Source organism: Silene latifolia, chromosome 11, assembly GCF_048544455.1.
Source record: "Silene latifolia isolate original U9 population chromosome 11, ASM4854445v1, whole genome shotgun sequence".
Lineage (NCBI taxonomy): Eukaryota > Viridiplantae > Streptophyta > Magnoliopsida > Caryophyllales > Caryophyllaceae > Silene > Silene latifolia.
This window is the reverse complement of record NC_133536.1, coordinates 19,722,728-19,738,552: the sequence shown is the minus strand read 5'-3', so window position 1 is coordinate 19,738,552 and position 15,825 is coordinate 19,722,728. Positions and strand designations below refer to the sequence as shown.

The 15,825-nt window shown below is 38.5% G+C and overlaps 1 protein-coding gene and 1 pseudogene across 1 annotated transcript; both read left to right on the top strand.

The window, feature by feature from the left end:
• Positions 1-742: 742 nt before the first annotated feature.
• Positions 743-1,558, top strand: LOC141613056 (uncharacterized). Its single transcript, XM_074431790.1, has one exon. The coding sequence runs from the start codon at positions 743-745 to the stop codon at positions 1,556-1,558; it is 816 nt and encodes a 271-aa protein (XP_074287891.1).
• Positions 1,559-14,739: 13,181 nt separating this feature from the next.
• On the top strand, positions 14,740-15,556 carry LOC141613055 (uncharacterized; annotated as a pseudogene).
• The last annotated feature ends 269 nt before the right edge of the window (positions 15,557-15,825 follow it).

Sequence of the window (15,825 nt, the reverse complement as noted above, 5' to 3'; positions counted from 1 at the left end):
ATGCGGACATGCTGTCAATTCTTTGTAACAACTAACAAACATGTGGACTAAGAAGGCATTGACTGACTGAAAATTCAAGCATAAATCATAAGGACTATAAACAAACTGTAAATGTCAATGTCATTCGTGCAGATATCACCTATATTATACGCCTATACGGTAGACGAACCAGCCACATCTCTGCACAAATTTTGCCAGTTCATTCTGAGAATTCCTGCTTAATTTTCAGGGGACAAAGTGTTTTAGGCAGTGGAGTAAAATAATCCCAAGACATAGTGAGTAATTCGAGACAAGCAAAAAACAATCGTATAGGCAACCACCAGTACGGTAGCGCTTATCATGGATCATGCCGGACATCCAATCTTTAAGTATCACGGCCGTGCAATTGAGGTGCACATTACAGATAGGCAGTGGAGTAAAATAATCCATTGCGTGACAAGCGACAAATAATCGTATAGGCAACCACCAGTACGGTAGCGCTTATCATGGATCATGCCGGGAATCCAGTCTTTAAGTATCACGGCCGTGCAATGTAATAATAGTCAGGAATCGTAACTCTAATTTGCTGTCAGGGTTGCTAAGGAGAGACAGTTCCGTAAACAAAGCCTAAGGATGCGCTTGTAGAGACGAGAAATATTTGTGAGATTCCTTCTGTCTACTCTTACCTTTCCTATATATAGAGAAACAAAGGAAAGAAGTCACCAAACCGAGACTTACATTCGCTTACCAAAAGAAAAACTTAATGGCTTCTTACCATGCCCGTTCTATCAGTCTGCCATCGAGACTTCACCCAATAGCAGAACAACTCGATGAGCAATTAAATCGGTTGAGATCGTCTCAAGCTGCCTCGACTTCATTTTCCTCTGTTAGCCGGCAATTAAATGGGCTAAAATATCTGTACTCTTGTGTTGAAGAGTTTCTTCAGCTACCGTTACACCAACATATTAAATGTGTCGATGAGACCTTAGATCGGTCTCTAAGGCTCCTCGACATTTGCACCACATTTAGAGATGTTCTTGTAAACTCAAAACTTTACCTTCAAGACTTGCAATCAGGGATCCGTAGACGGTGTAATAGTGACTCCAGCATTGCTGATGAAGCTGCTGAGTACTTAAAAAGCCGAAAAATTATTAAAAAGACGATCAAAAAGTGTCTGCAAGCTATCAAACCAGTTCTTAAGAACGGCGAGGGAAATGACGAGATTTTCCTTCTGAATGATGTTGAAGCAGTGACAGTTGATTGCTTTAAGGCCTTGTTGTTTTACTTTGGTGGGGTGAAAGCGCAATCAACAAAGAGTCGATGGTCTACAGTCGCGAAAGTGTTCAACCAGAGGCCCGAAAAGGAAGGATCTACAAGCGAAATTGATGCACTTGATGCTACTCTGTCTTTAATCTCCATGAAGAAGAAAACCGGCGTAAACTCCTTGGAAATCGAGGATTTGAGAAGCCGAATGGTGAAACTAGTCTCTGACATTAAAGATTTTGATGAATTGTTTGAATGCTTGTTTAGGCATCTTGTTAAAACTAGAGCATCTCTCCTCAATATTCTTAGTAATTAAAACCATAGTTACTAATTTTGTACAGATTGTTCATGTAAATGAGAGATATTATACACATTACACAATGTGAATACAAATACAACAATTTTCCCTATACTTAAATGTCCACACACATTACAGTGCACATGTCGGCTAGTTTAGCTGGTAAAATCATAAGAAGTGGTACCTCGATACATTATCTCATTACTAGTATCAATTTTGTTTAGTAGTAGCGATAATTCCGGCCTAATAATTAATCCAAAGAGCTTGTAGTTGGCTATAAGCAGGGGCGGATCCAGCCCAAGGGCTATATGGGCTGGAGCCCAACCTTCTGAAGAAAAAAAAAATATATATAACAAGGTGTAACATAAAAGCATGAAGATACACTTGGTTTTGTAGTAGAATACTTGTCTCCTATTCTTTTGATTGTAGGTTCGAAACCCAACAGGGAGAAATTTCCAACTTTTTGGTTTGTATTTATACCTATCTTATTTTTACACTTATTTTTTGTTGTAGACTGTAGTAGTTGTATGACGGTATCCTTACATTTCTTGCTACTTGCCCCAGTACCCCATACTCATAGTCACTTTATTTAATGCACAAAAACTAAAGTAATCCGTAGTATAATGTCTTAAAAATCTCATAATTTTAAAATAATTGTTGCTTCAAATATCACGAAAAATACGTTAAAATGAAGCAGTTGAGGGTAAACCACGTATAGTTATCCGGGGAAGTTAGGCCCCAAAACTTTTAATTGGAGTAATTTGACCCCATAACTTTTACATAAAGTGAATATCAACCCCATCCAAAATCTCACCAAAATCTCATCAAAATCTCATGGTATAACAACAAGGTATATGTATATTAGCAGGTATACGTATATTAGAAACATACAAAATACGTACAATCTAATATACACCTTTTCATTTTGCAAAAAAAAAAAAAAAAAAAAAAAGAAAAAAAAAAAAATAACACACTTTATTTCCACGTTTCTCTCTGTAACTTTACTCTTTGTATTTCCAACTTCATTACATCATTTCAATCCCTAACTATTCTTCAATCACTAAGATTCCAAGCTCTTATATACTCCATTAATGGCTTCCTTTGTGTATTCTTAGCTCTCTCCTTCTTCTCTTTCATTTTAAGTCAACCCAAAACCTAATTTCTACCCCAAATCCCCTGAATTCCACCATTTTATAGTATAAACCAGTACTGGGACTGCCCAAGGAAAGATCTGCAACACATTTATGGAGCTCGAAATAGCTAAACCTCAAGTTGTATCCCAAATCTCATCCTACCTTACTCAAAGGTAATATATTCTTCCAATTATCATTTAAATCGTCTTATTTTGTTAGTAAATTAGATTAATTAGAGCAATTTTTAGGTTCATTATTTGATGCTGTGTTACAAGGTTGTTCAATTCGGAGAGACGATAAGACTTGGTGAGCTTATATAGGACTAGCTGCTTTGTTTTTGAAATTGTAAACTTACTCCGTCGATGTGCTGTGTTACCAGGTTCATTATTTGATAGGACTAGCTTAGACTTGGTGGTTCAATTTTTTAGGTTCATTATTTGATGCTTTGTTACAAGGTTGTCGATGTGCAAATGCTGCAATAGTGAGCTGCTATTTGCTTTAGCGGATTTCACATGTTTTAGCTGTGCTTGAACACTGAGATTTAAGCACTTACTCCGTCCGCCCCAATTATTTCTTTACCTTTGATTAAATTACCCTTCATAAGAATAAGAAAGGTAAACAAGTGAATGAGACGGAGGGAGTAATTAACATACTATTAGTGAAACAGATCACTGGCATTGAGCTTTATTTTTTTTGTATGCACAATAGAAAAGCCATAGTTAGTCTTGGTGGACATCTAGTGTCAACAGCAACAAATATTTAACAACAACAACAACAGTAGATACTTGTGTCAAAATTTGCACTTAACAACGTTTTTATAATCTAAGAAGCTTAAATTGATATTTGTCTTATTGATGCCTAAATAGAGAAATGGAAATGCAGAGGTTGAGTCAACCAAAATGTGCCCAGACTAGTGGTGGCGGTATTCCAATCGCCGCAAATTTGATCCTTGGTCGTCGTGTACGGTGTACTTTATATTTGCGGGTGCTACTTTTATGTCGGACTCCTTGCAATTTGAGCATAATTGTTGACCACCTCTTGGAATCCTATATGCATATGTTTTGCCCTTGCCTTCCCCATATGATCTTTTTCTTTTATTAGGAGGCCTTCCGTATTTGACTCTAGGATCACTCGGTAAAATTACACTCTCATCAATTTTCTTCCACATGCTTTGGCCATTCAAGGGCTCCAAAGAGAATGCATACGATGACTCATAAGCTTCTTTGCTGTACCAAAATGCAACATAATTTTCTGGATTTTCATTCTTCAGGCATATAGCAGTTGTTGCATGTTCACAAGGAATTCCGTTCACATCCCAATACCTACATGTACATGTACTTTTATCTAGCCTCACCGCAAATGTCAATGCACTGTTATGAGTATGCTCCACTTCATACACATTTGGGCCTGCCTCTATAGCTTTCCAATTCCTCGTAGCTTGCATTTGATCATTTATTATTGCTCTTACTCTAGGTGTAACAATGCTAGTACATTTGGTAGCTTGTACTTTTTTTTCCACCATCCTAGACATAACCTTCCGTCTTATTTCTTCTAGCATGGTTAAAATAGGCTTCTCCCTAGCTTCGAGAATCCATGAGTTAAATGTCTCGGCCATATTGTTGCAAGTAACCCCTGTACACGCCCATCGCTTATAAAAGCATCTACAAAATCTTGTCACGTCTCTTGAGCACATTTCAAGATGAGCTTTTGGGCTTAGTTGTCGTAGCTCATCCATTGCATCATTGAACCCCTCCTCCGTATAGGATTTCACCGCTTTCCAAAATAACTTGTGCAAGGGAGCGCCTTTAATAACTTTGATCCAATTAGTAAAGATGTGTCTTGCACATAGTCTATGCTCCGCTTCAGGTAGCAATTTCGCTATTGTTGGGAGTAAACCCTGTAGAAAAATAGAGTAATATATTATAAGCAATATCATAGTTAAAAAAATAGAAATATAGAGAATTCTACTAACAGACACCTTTTGTTGATCAGATAATAGCGTCCATTTATTTCGGTTTGCATATCTAAATCTTCAATGAGATGCTCAAGAAACCAGGACCAGCTTTCTTTAGATTCTGATTCAACTATAGCCCACGCAACAGGAAACATCTGATTGTTGGCATCCCTAGCAGTTGCACAAAGCAATTCACCCTTACAATAACCTTTAAGGAACGCACCATCCAAACCCAAGATCTGCGACAACCATTTAAGAATCCTTTCCGTAAGGCCAAGAAACATATATAAAACATATGAAACTGAGGAATAGGCCTTAATATGTGAGGTTTCACGACTAAAAAAACTTGAGTCCCTTGATTAGATCTTTTTAACTCATACATATAGTCTCTTAGGGATGTATATTGCTTCTCCACCACCTTTGCACACGCAGAACAGGTGCGTTTTTTTTGCAGTTGAAGCTCGCCATCCGGAAACCGTTACGCCATATGTGTCCTCCACATCCTTTCTGAATAATTTCAATTTCCACGTTGGATGTTTAAGGAGTTTCTCCTGATATTCCTCGGCTAAGAAATTCGCATTAACCCTTTTATTAATCTTGGTCGGTGCGCAAGTGTGAATGTCTTTCATAAATCGTATCTGCAAGCATTTATATTCTTGAATATCCGGCACTTAATTTCCATTTGCATTTCGGATAACTTTTACACTTCACAAGCACCCTCTTTGGTTCATTATGGCAATAGATCCAAGCGTTACGTGTCTGACAACTGTAGTAGATTAGTGCTTTTCTAAGCACGTCAACTTTATCAAATAATTGTCCCAACTCTAGTTGCACAGAACCAAATGGTGTATCATGGTCATACGTAGGCCACCCACATTTTTCATCAACTTCACAACTCTCTTCTTCGTCACTTGGGCTAAATGGTTTTTCATCATCGGATTCTCTTTCGTAAAAATTTTCTTGCTGACCTAGTTCAAAATCATCCTCATCTACTCCCCAATAGTCATCCTTAATCCCTCCAACCCTCTGTTTTTGTCCTTCTCCCTCTTTATGTTTCATGATTTGATTTTTTCCGGAAGAATTTCTTTGGAAAATCCATTTTTTTTTTCTTTTCCTGCACCTCAATAAACTCATCATCAGTGCTGCCAGCATCATGGTTATCAATAACCTCCTCGGGATCACTCTCCTCTTCAAATTCATATTCTAAAATATCCTCACAATGATCATCCCGAGCCCGAGTCCTTGTCCTTTTTACATCAGTGACCTGAACTGGAATCTCAACATCACTGACCTGTACTTGTACTGGAATCTCAGACGTGTTGCGGAGACCAACTTCACATGAGAAATCATTACTCACATTAACTTCCTTAAGAGTTTCTCCATCCAAATACAACTCAATGATCCCATGTGTAACCCCTTCCACATGGAGCTCTTCTAAAGTCTCTTCATCGCATAATATTTGAATACCCACACCTTTGATGCGATAAAAACATGTTACTGCCGGGTGTCCGTACAACTTCTTACCCATGGTGTTTATGTTTTCCAAAGATAATTTAAATATATCCAAAGTGCCCTCTAGACAAGTTCCACCCACATACTCAAATGTGTCATCCTTGCTTATAATGTTGCCTCCATGGTAACACAGACAAGTGATGAGATTTGCACCATCTATCAGTACAAATATGAAACAGTAATAAGCATAAAGGTGAATAATATAAAGAGTTCAATTATGCTCCTAACTCCTAAATAGAAAATCAGATTGTAAATCCAGTGGTAACTTTAAAATCAATATTGCAGGTGATCACATATGGAATTAATTATACTATGAGAAAAATTGATTATTACTGATTGTGTGTGCAGATTTGGTAACCCTAATTACATACAAATCAAGTGAACAGGGAAGCAATTATTGGTCGATTATAGGAATACTCAACAAGACAAAAAACTTAATTGGATTACCTTTGCTAAGATTTGTCGACATGGGAGGGTTTCTTTCTTTCGCTCTTTCTTGCTTGCTTTGATTTTTTTTTTTTGAAGAATGTGTATCGTTTAAGAAGAAATAGCATATATGAAAAATGTGTATTTCTAATACGTATATGGCGTGTATAATTTTTTTTCTCTCTTATTTTTGTAGTGGGAAATTGAGGAGAAATTGAGGAGATATTGATGAGATATTGATTTCAAGAGGGATATTAGATACAATTTGAATTGGGGTTGATATTCACTTTATGTGAAAGTTATGGGGTCAAATTACTCCAATTAAAAGTTATGGGGCTTAATTTCACAATTGCAAAGAGTTAAGGGGGTCAATCACCACTTCCCCGTATAATTATCAATTCCAAGTCTTATATAGCATTTTAGAAAGAAAATTTTTCCAACGAGTAAATTTGTTAGCCCACTGTAGATTTGAATCCTGGATCCGCCCCTGGCTATAAGATGACCATTGGAATCAATCCATGTGAAAATAGGAGGAATTTTTTTTAAATGCAAATTATAAAAGTTTATAGAAGTTAATGAAAGGATATAATGCACGTCTAAATGGTACTCTACTTGAGAAACACCAACCTAAAATATTGGATCATGCAGAGGTGCGCAATTAAATTCTTAGTTTGATCAATTCAAATATAGGATTCATACAACTTTGTCATTTTAAATTAAGAAAATCATTCATAAACGCGTCTCTTTGATTGGACATACATCAGTCATCGCTCCAATTTTTGGTTGAGATGATTTCTTATGTTGTCGTGTAATTCTTCGTTACGGGATCTAATCTAATATGGAGTAAGGAAATAATTAGATACATTAACCTTGGACACTCATCATAAAACACTAACCTCAAATTAATCGGATCTTTGTACTTTTGTAGCATACTCCCACCGTTCCAGTCATTTATTTACCCATTTCATATTTTTGGTGTTTGTTTAACTCCAATGCTCAGTATTTCGAGGTTTGTATGCATACTATGTTCTGAAACAAAATGTAACATGTCCATGTTCTGAATCTACTATTCTGCTTTGGGTTTGTTTTCAGAAACCCATTATAGAATAATTGGGGAATTAGCATCCGTTTCAAACTATTTTGCCCCATGTTGTCCACGTTATCACTTTTATTTTAGGGTTTTTCTCACTGGTACCCTTGAATTATCAGCTTTTCTCACTGGTACCCCTGCCTTTTCATAATCCCCAATTATACCCCTAAACTCTCTCAGTTACTTTCAACCGTGACCATATTCTCTTTTCCGTCATATTTATTCCGTTAGAGTCAGATTGGAGTGATGACTAGGATGCTGACTTTGTATTACGCTCCTAAGAGCCGTTGCCTCAGCCAAAGAGCCGTTGGAACAAGAAATTGTTTCCTCCTCTGTTTTGGAAATAATTTCCTGCTTTAGTATATATCAATATTGTTTATTTCTTTCCGTAAATAATAGATCGTATCGTTTGTATATATAGCTTAGAATACCTGTGTAATAATCACAAGCAATAATACAATTCTATTTCTACGTTTACCCCAATATCAGTTTCTAATATGGTATCAGAGCCCATGGCTAAAGACCTGGGTTTCATGGGCCAAAGTTTGCAGTCGGACGAGCAAAAATTGCTCAGTTGAATTTGTCCGGTCTGAGTTAATACTGGGCCATGTTTGCAGCTGGACGAGCAAAGTTGCTCAGTTGAATGAATTTGTCCAGTCTGTGCGAAAAGTGGGCCTCACATGTGCGGGGGAGTGTGAAGAAACCCAAAGTTCCACATGTGAGGATTGTCCCACATTGATAAAAGAGGAGAAGAATTACCACTTTATAAGGCAAGGGGCTACTCCCTCTATCGCCAATTGGTTTTAGAGTGGAACCCTCTTGGGCCTACGTTGTGGACTTTTTCTCCTCCGTTTGGGTGCGCCCAGGCCCGTTGTTGAATTTAACATGGTATCAGAGCTCTAGGTTTTCTCTTCACAGATCCAATCGTCTTCATCATCTTCCTCTGTTAAATTTTTTTATTTATTTTTTTCTCTTCAATTTTCTACAATCATGACTAATTCTGAAATCGTTGATACTGCAAAACCACCGTCTGTTTCGTTTGTTCATGTTGAGAACACGGGTCATAGCATAACCCCCGTTGTTTTAAATGGGAACAATTACGATGAATGGTCTCGATCCTTTCAACTTGCTCTTATGGCTAAGGGTAAACTCGGTTATTTGGACGGCACTATCACCAAACCTTCTGCTACTGCTGCTACGTTTAAAACATGGCAATCAACCAACGCGTTGGTTACCATGTGGATCTATAATACGATTGATTCTAATTTACGAAATCAAATTGCGCTTCGTCCCGAAGCAAAACTGGTCTGGACTGATATAAAGAACCGGTTTTGCCAAGTAAACGAAGCCCGAATTTATCAACTTCAGGCCGACTTAATGGCCTGTCGTCAAGGCCCAACCGAGCCGTTGGTCACATACTATGGACGGATGACGGCTATTTGGAATGCTATTTCGGAACTGGATGCTCTTCCTTCATGCTCGTGCAGTCCATGTACCTGTGATTGGATGACTCTCATCAACGCTCGCCGAGAAAAGAGAAAAGTACGTGATTTTTTAATGGGTCTTGATGACCGCTTTGCTAATACTCGTTCTCAAATTGTCGGTATTACTCCTCTTCCCTCTTTAGATCTTATTTATAACCGTCTCTTACAAGATGAGGGAGTTCGTAATCTATCCGCTAATATCACCGAGTCCACACCGACTGCCATGGCCTTCGCTGCTCGTTTTAACAATGGTCCACGGCAGTCAGGTGGAGGGCGTAATGATGCTAGAAGTGACCGTCGTAATTCATCTGAACCGTCTAAATATTACTGTATCGCTTGTAAGATGTCGGGTCACAGTCTTAAGTTTTGCTATCAAGTTACGGGTAATTTTCCGGATTGGTGGGGGATCGTCCCCGTCATCGTATCATCATTGACCCCAATGCTACTGACCTAAGTAGTGCTATTTACATCCCTGATGCACGTTATAATAATCAGCCAGACAAAGCCAAATCCAAATCCAAAGCTTCTGGTTCGATACCGAAAGCACATATGGCGTCTATTAATGCAAACAAATCAGGTGCGTCCTCTTCCTCACAGCCGCCAATTGCTACGCTCGATAAGATCGACCTCAACTCGCTCTCTTCGAGTCAATTGGAGGAATTAAGTAATATGTTGCAAGCTCGTAAAACAGAGCACTCCGCTGACCGTCTCAATGGTAACTTTTCTCCCTTTACTTGGATTATCGACACCGGTGCATCACGCCATACTCAAAAAATGCCTCTTGCGGGTCTCAACATTTTTTAACTATAGTCGACGATTTTTCACGATCTACATGGGTCTATCTTTTACGTCACAAAAGTGAGACAAAACAAACTTTATTAAATTTTTTCGCGATGATAGAACGCCAATTTGAAAAGAAAATCAAAATTTTAAGGACCGATAATGGCACAGAATTTAAACCTCTTATACCTTTCTTTCACGAACAAGGCATTTTATTTCAAACCTCTAACGTTGACACCCCCCAACAAAATGGACGGGTGGAGCGAAAGCATCGACATATTTTAAACGTCGCACGAGCCCTTCTCTTTCAAGCAAGTTTACCTTTATATTTTTGGGGTGAGTGTGTCCTAAGTGCGGTTTATTTAATAAATCGTACTCCGACACCACTTCTTAATGGTAAAACCCCATATGAAATGGTCTTTAATAAAACACCTCCATTCGAAAACATTTGAATTTTTGGTTGTCTTGCCTATGCCCGCGCCCTAAATCGTTCCCGGGATAAATTTGCTTCTCGAAGCCGAAAATGTGTTTTTATTGGTTACCCTTTTGGAAAGAAGGGGTGGCGTCTTTTTGATTTGGATAACGGGTCCTATTTCGAGTCTCGCGATGTCATTTTTATAGAAACCGAATTTCCATATAAAAATTTGAATATTCATGAACTCGACAACAATCTGTCTTCTTTTACTCTCGACCCTTCATCCTCGACCGATGACACAATTATCGTGTCCACCCCAACTGTCGACACTTCCATCACCCATACTCCCTCGACTACAACCCAGCCCGACAACCACCTTCGTGATCCACCAACAACGGTATCCACTGACACGCCCCCTTCGCCTTCTCCTTCTACATCGACAACATCTTCTACACCAAACACTTCTGACCCGTCTTATCAACCGGCTGACCCGAATCATTTGGGAAGAGGTCATCGCCTCAAATTTCCTAATCCTAATCTTAAAGACTTTGTTCTCTCAAAACCTCGTCCCTCGTTGAACTCGCTCATTGCCTCACCATCGTCTTCAGGTACCGCTTTTCCTATCTCTTATTATCTTAATTACAACAAATTTTCTCCTAATCACAAAATTTTCTTGTCGGCCGTGACTAAAAACCACGAGCCTAGTTTCTATAAAGATGCCGTGCGAGTACCGAGAATGGCTGACAAGCAATGAAACTTGAAATTGATGCTCTCGAAAAGAATAATACTTGGACTCTCGAACATTTACCTCCGAACAAGAAAGCCATCGGCTCAAAATGGGTTTATAAAATCAAATATAATGCCGATGGTTCCATTGAAAGATATAAGGCTCGCCTGGTCGTCATGGGTAATCGCCAAGTCGAAGGTGTCGATTACAATGAAACCTTTGCTCCTACTGTTAAATTAGTTACCGTTCGCACACTCCTTGCTATTGCAGCTGTCAAAAGATGGGACACCCATCAAATGGATGTCCACAACGCTTTCCTTCATGGAGATCTTCATGAAGAGGTCTACATGAAACCTCCACCAGGTTTTCTTCCCTCCACAGATGGGAAAGTTTGTCGTCTAAGAAAGTCTCTATACGGGCTCCGTCAAGCACCTCGATGTTGGTACGCCAAGCTCGCTTCCGCTCTCATAAAATATGGTTTTCATCAATGCCCATATGATCACTCATTATTTTCGATCTCTCGCCCCAATATCGAGGTACACGTTCTCGTATATGTGGATGATTTAGTAATTGGTGGTAATAACCCAAGTTTTATTACGGAATTTAAAAGTTACTTGAGCAAGTGCTTCCATATGAAAGATCTCGGCCCGCTTAAGTACTTCCTTGGTCTCGAAATCGCTCGTCATAAATCTGGAATTTTTATCTCACAACGGAAATATGCCCTCGACATCCTGACCGAGTCAGGACTCCTTGGCACAAAACCGGCATCTACTCCCATGGAACAAAATCATCGGCTCGCCTCATCAAAAGCCGACTCTCTATCCAACCCACAACCATATCGCCGTCTCGTGGGTCGCCTCGTTTATCTCACAATTACTCGCCCCGAGTTGACATACTCAGTACACACTCTCGCACAGTTTATGAATAATCCAACAAGGGATCATTGGAATGCCGCATTGACTGTTGTTCGATACTTAAAGAATTCTCCGGGTCAAGGCATCCTTCTTCGCTCAAATAGTGACTTGCGCCTCAATGCATATTGCGATGCCGACTACGCTACCGACCCCAACCAACGTCGGTCACTCTCGGCCTACATCGTGTTTCTGGGCTCCTCACCTATCTCATGGAAGACAAAGAAACAAGCAACGGTATCTCGCTCATCCGCGGAATCCGAGTACAGGGCCATGGCATTTACCGTATGTGAACTTAAATGGTTAAAGGGTTTGCTGCAATCTCTGGGCATAAATCATTCTCAACCCATCCAACTTAGGTGTGATAACAAGTCGGCCCTTCACATTGCCCGGAATCCGGTCTTTCACGAACGCACAAAGCATATCGAAATCGATTGCCATTTTATCCGCGATGAGATTAAAAAGGGTGTCATTGCCCCAAGCTATGTTCATACAAAAACTCAACTCGCGGACATTCTTACCAAAGCTTTAGGCCGTGCCTCATTCAATGACCTACTCTCCAAGTTGGGTGTCTCGGACCTCCACACTCCAACTTGCGGGGGGTATTACGCTCCTAAGAGCCGTTGCCTCAGCCAAAGAGCCGTTGGAACAAGAAATTGTTTCCTCCTCTGTTTTGGAAATAATTTCCTGCTTTAGTATATATCAATATTGTTTATTTCTTTCCGTAAATAATAGATCGTATCGTTTGTATATATAGCTTAGAATACCTGTGTAATAATCACAAGCAATAATACAATTCTATTTCTACGTTTACCCCAATATCAGTTTCTAATACTTTGACTCCAAAAAGATGAATGATTCCCTCTTTTGTACTGATAACTCCCAACATACGTACTGATAACTCCCAAAATACATCATTCTATTTATTAAATGAATAAACCAAATTTTAACAAATAACTTATCTTCACTCACCTATAGGAAAAGATTGTAATTTTTGCATAATCATTAAGAAAGATGAAAACTAAAGATGATAGAAGAAAATCTCATTTGAATATGATACTAATTGATAATGATAATACAAAATGTATCCCTCTGATAAAAATTGAATATATGAATAATATCATATTATCAACAATCTCACTTGACAGAAATAAAACATGGATAATATCATATCTTCAACAAAATAAGATTAGAAATTATGGGGAGAAAATATTGATAATATTTAATTGAGACGGAAGGAGTACTTGATGATGAGTGGTTCAATTGTTGGGATTCAATTCAATTCAACGACTTGATGTGAAATCTTACAATTGAAACGGATCCAATCACTCCCAATAAAAACTCAATTCATCATTCTCTACAAAACTAGAAGTGGACGGCGATGAGAAGCCATGCGAGATCAGAGCTTGGGATTTTAATAATCTTTGCTTTGGTTGTCTTTTTTTGGATTTTAGCTTCTTTCCAATTGTCACCCTAAAAAAACGTTCAAACTTCTCTTTGCGCTAAATGGGATGGCACTTCTCTTGTTCTCGAAGCTGGGTATCTTCTTAATCACTCTCCCGAGTAGTCTCCTCTCTCATTCTTCATTAGTATTTTAGTATGCAAATAATGGTTCATGTAGTTTCATTCGTCTAATACAAGTTTAGGAACAAAACATAGTGAAATATTTACTTGAGATGGAGGATTAGCAACTAATTAAATGAATAAAGGTGTTAGGTTGAAATTATGGTGCGTGTTGATGGATTTGATGAAGAAATTGGAAAAGAAGCAGGGGAGGTTGAATAGAGCATGGAAGAATAACAGGTGGTATGAATTTTGATCGTGGATTTTGAGAAAGAGAGTACAGTCAGCATCTAACGGAAATAATTTTGACGGAAAGATAAGATGGCCACTACTGAGAGTAAATAAGAAAGTTTAGGGGTATAATTGAGAATTATGAAAAGGCAGGGGTACCAATGAGAAAAGTCGTTAACTCAGGGATACCAGTGAGAAAAACCCTTTATTTTATTTTCCTGTTTTTATGTGAAGCCGCTAAGATCCTTAGCGGCTTGTATGCATACTATTTTTGTAGTACCAAGTGCAAGTTTAGAAAAATACCGAACAAGTGAAGCCTACAACTCCTGCAACATTGTGTCACTCAAAATACATGCAAATAGGCAAAAACGCTAATAACCTTAGCGGCTTTCATGCCAACCAAAAATAATTGCTAATAACTTCCATTTGGTACTACAAAAATGGTATGGATACAAGCCGCTTTCACATAAAAATTTGAAAAATAAAATAAAAATGATGACGTGGACACCATGGGGCAAAATAGTTTGAAACGGACTCTAATTCCCCAATTGTTTTGCTAATTTAAGCCAATTAACCCAAAAATTCTTATAGACAAGCATTAGAAAGGATGACAATGCTATGCCCGTACAGACGACAGGACGGTACCGTGTCATTCGTACTCGTTCATCGCATGTATTTTGGATCCTGAAGGACATTCAGGGAGACATGTAATATAGAATCACTCATCAATAATTTGTTAAATCATTCAATTACTTGTCTGTCAGTTTGCAAAGGAAGAGACAAACCGAAAACATAGCCTAAAGAATTGCTTCTAGGAACTACAAGTCATGTTACTCATCTCAATTATCTCTGATTATTCCTTTTGTCTGCAGTCGGTTTTATATAAATAGTGAAGCACCAGGAAAAGAATTCGTCAAACAAACATTTCCGTCTTCATCAACTTCTATATTGAATTAAACGTAGACAATTAACGATGGCTTCTTTGACAATTTACCATACTCGTTCAATCAGTTTACCATCGAGACCTCATCCAGTTGCAGAGCAACTCGATGAGCAGTTGCGCAGATTGAGGTCGTCTCAAGCTGCTTCCACGTTATCATCTGTCGGTCAAACCTTAGACGGTCTTAAGGATTTGTACTCTTGTGTTTGATGAGTTCCTTCAACTACCTCTTAACCAGCAAGCCCTATGTCAAACGCGAGATGCTAACTTGATCGACCAGATCTTGGATGGATCTCTAAGGCTTCTAGACATATGCAGTGCGTCTTTCTCTAGGGAACGTCTGAACGACATTCAATCAGCTCTCCGAAGAAGGTCAAGCGGTGAGTTGACAATCACAAGCGAAGCTGTTGAATATCTGAAAACCAGAATATCGGTCAAGAAAGCGATGAAAGCATGCCTGAAAAGTCTCAAAGAAATCTCATACGAGCAAAACGACGAGGTTTCAAGCCTGCTGAAAGATGTTCAGGGAGTGACAGCTGAGACTCTAAAGTCCTTGGTGTCTTGCATTGGTGGTTCACATAGAAATCGATGGTCTGTTGTCGCGAAATTGATAAAAAAAGACGCGACTAAGGACGTGGGGATTAGCAGCGAATTCGAGGACGTTGATGGAATTCTAAATTCTCTGGTTTCCCAGAAGAAAAATGGGATTAATGCATCACAAATGGAAAATTTGAGAAGTCGAAGTTTGAAATTGGAGTCGGAAATCCAAGATCTTGACGAAGCATTAGATAGCTTGTTTCGAAATCTTGTTAAAACTAAAGCAACTTTACTTAACATTTTTAGTTGGTAGACAAGATTAACAATTTTTTGTTCTGTACAGAACATTCCTTATTACAGTACATGATTAGATCTTACACACAAAATTAATACAAGTACGTACAATTTTGCCTATATTATTGTTGTCTTCTTTATGTTTACATGACTACATTCATAACATTATCATATACGAGTAGTTTCCTATAAGATCGTCTCACGTAAATAATTTATAATTAAACTGGTCATAACTCATAAGAGAGTGCATGTATGACTTGGAAAATGGGATGATTAATCCAATCCAAA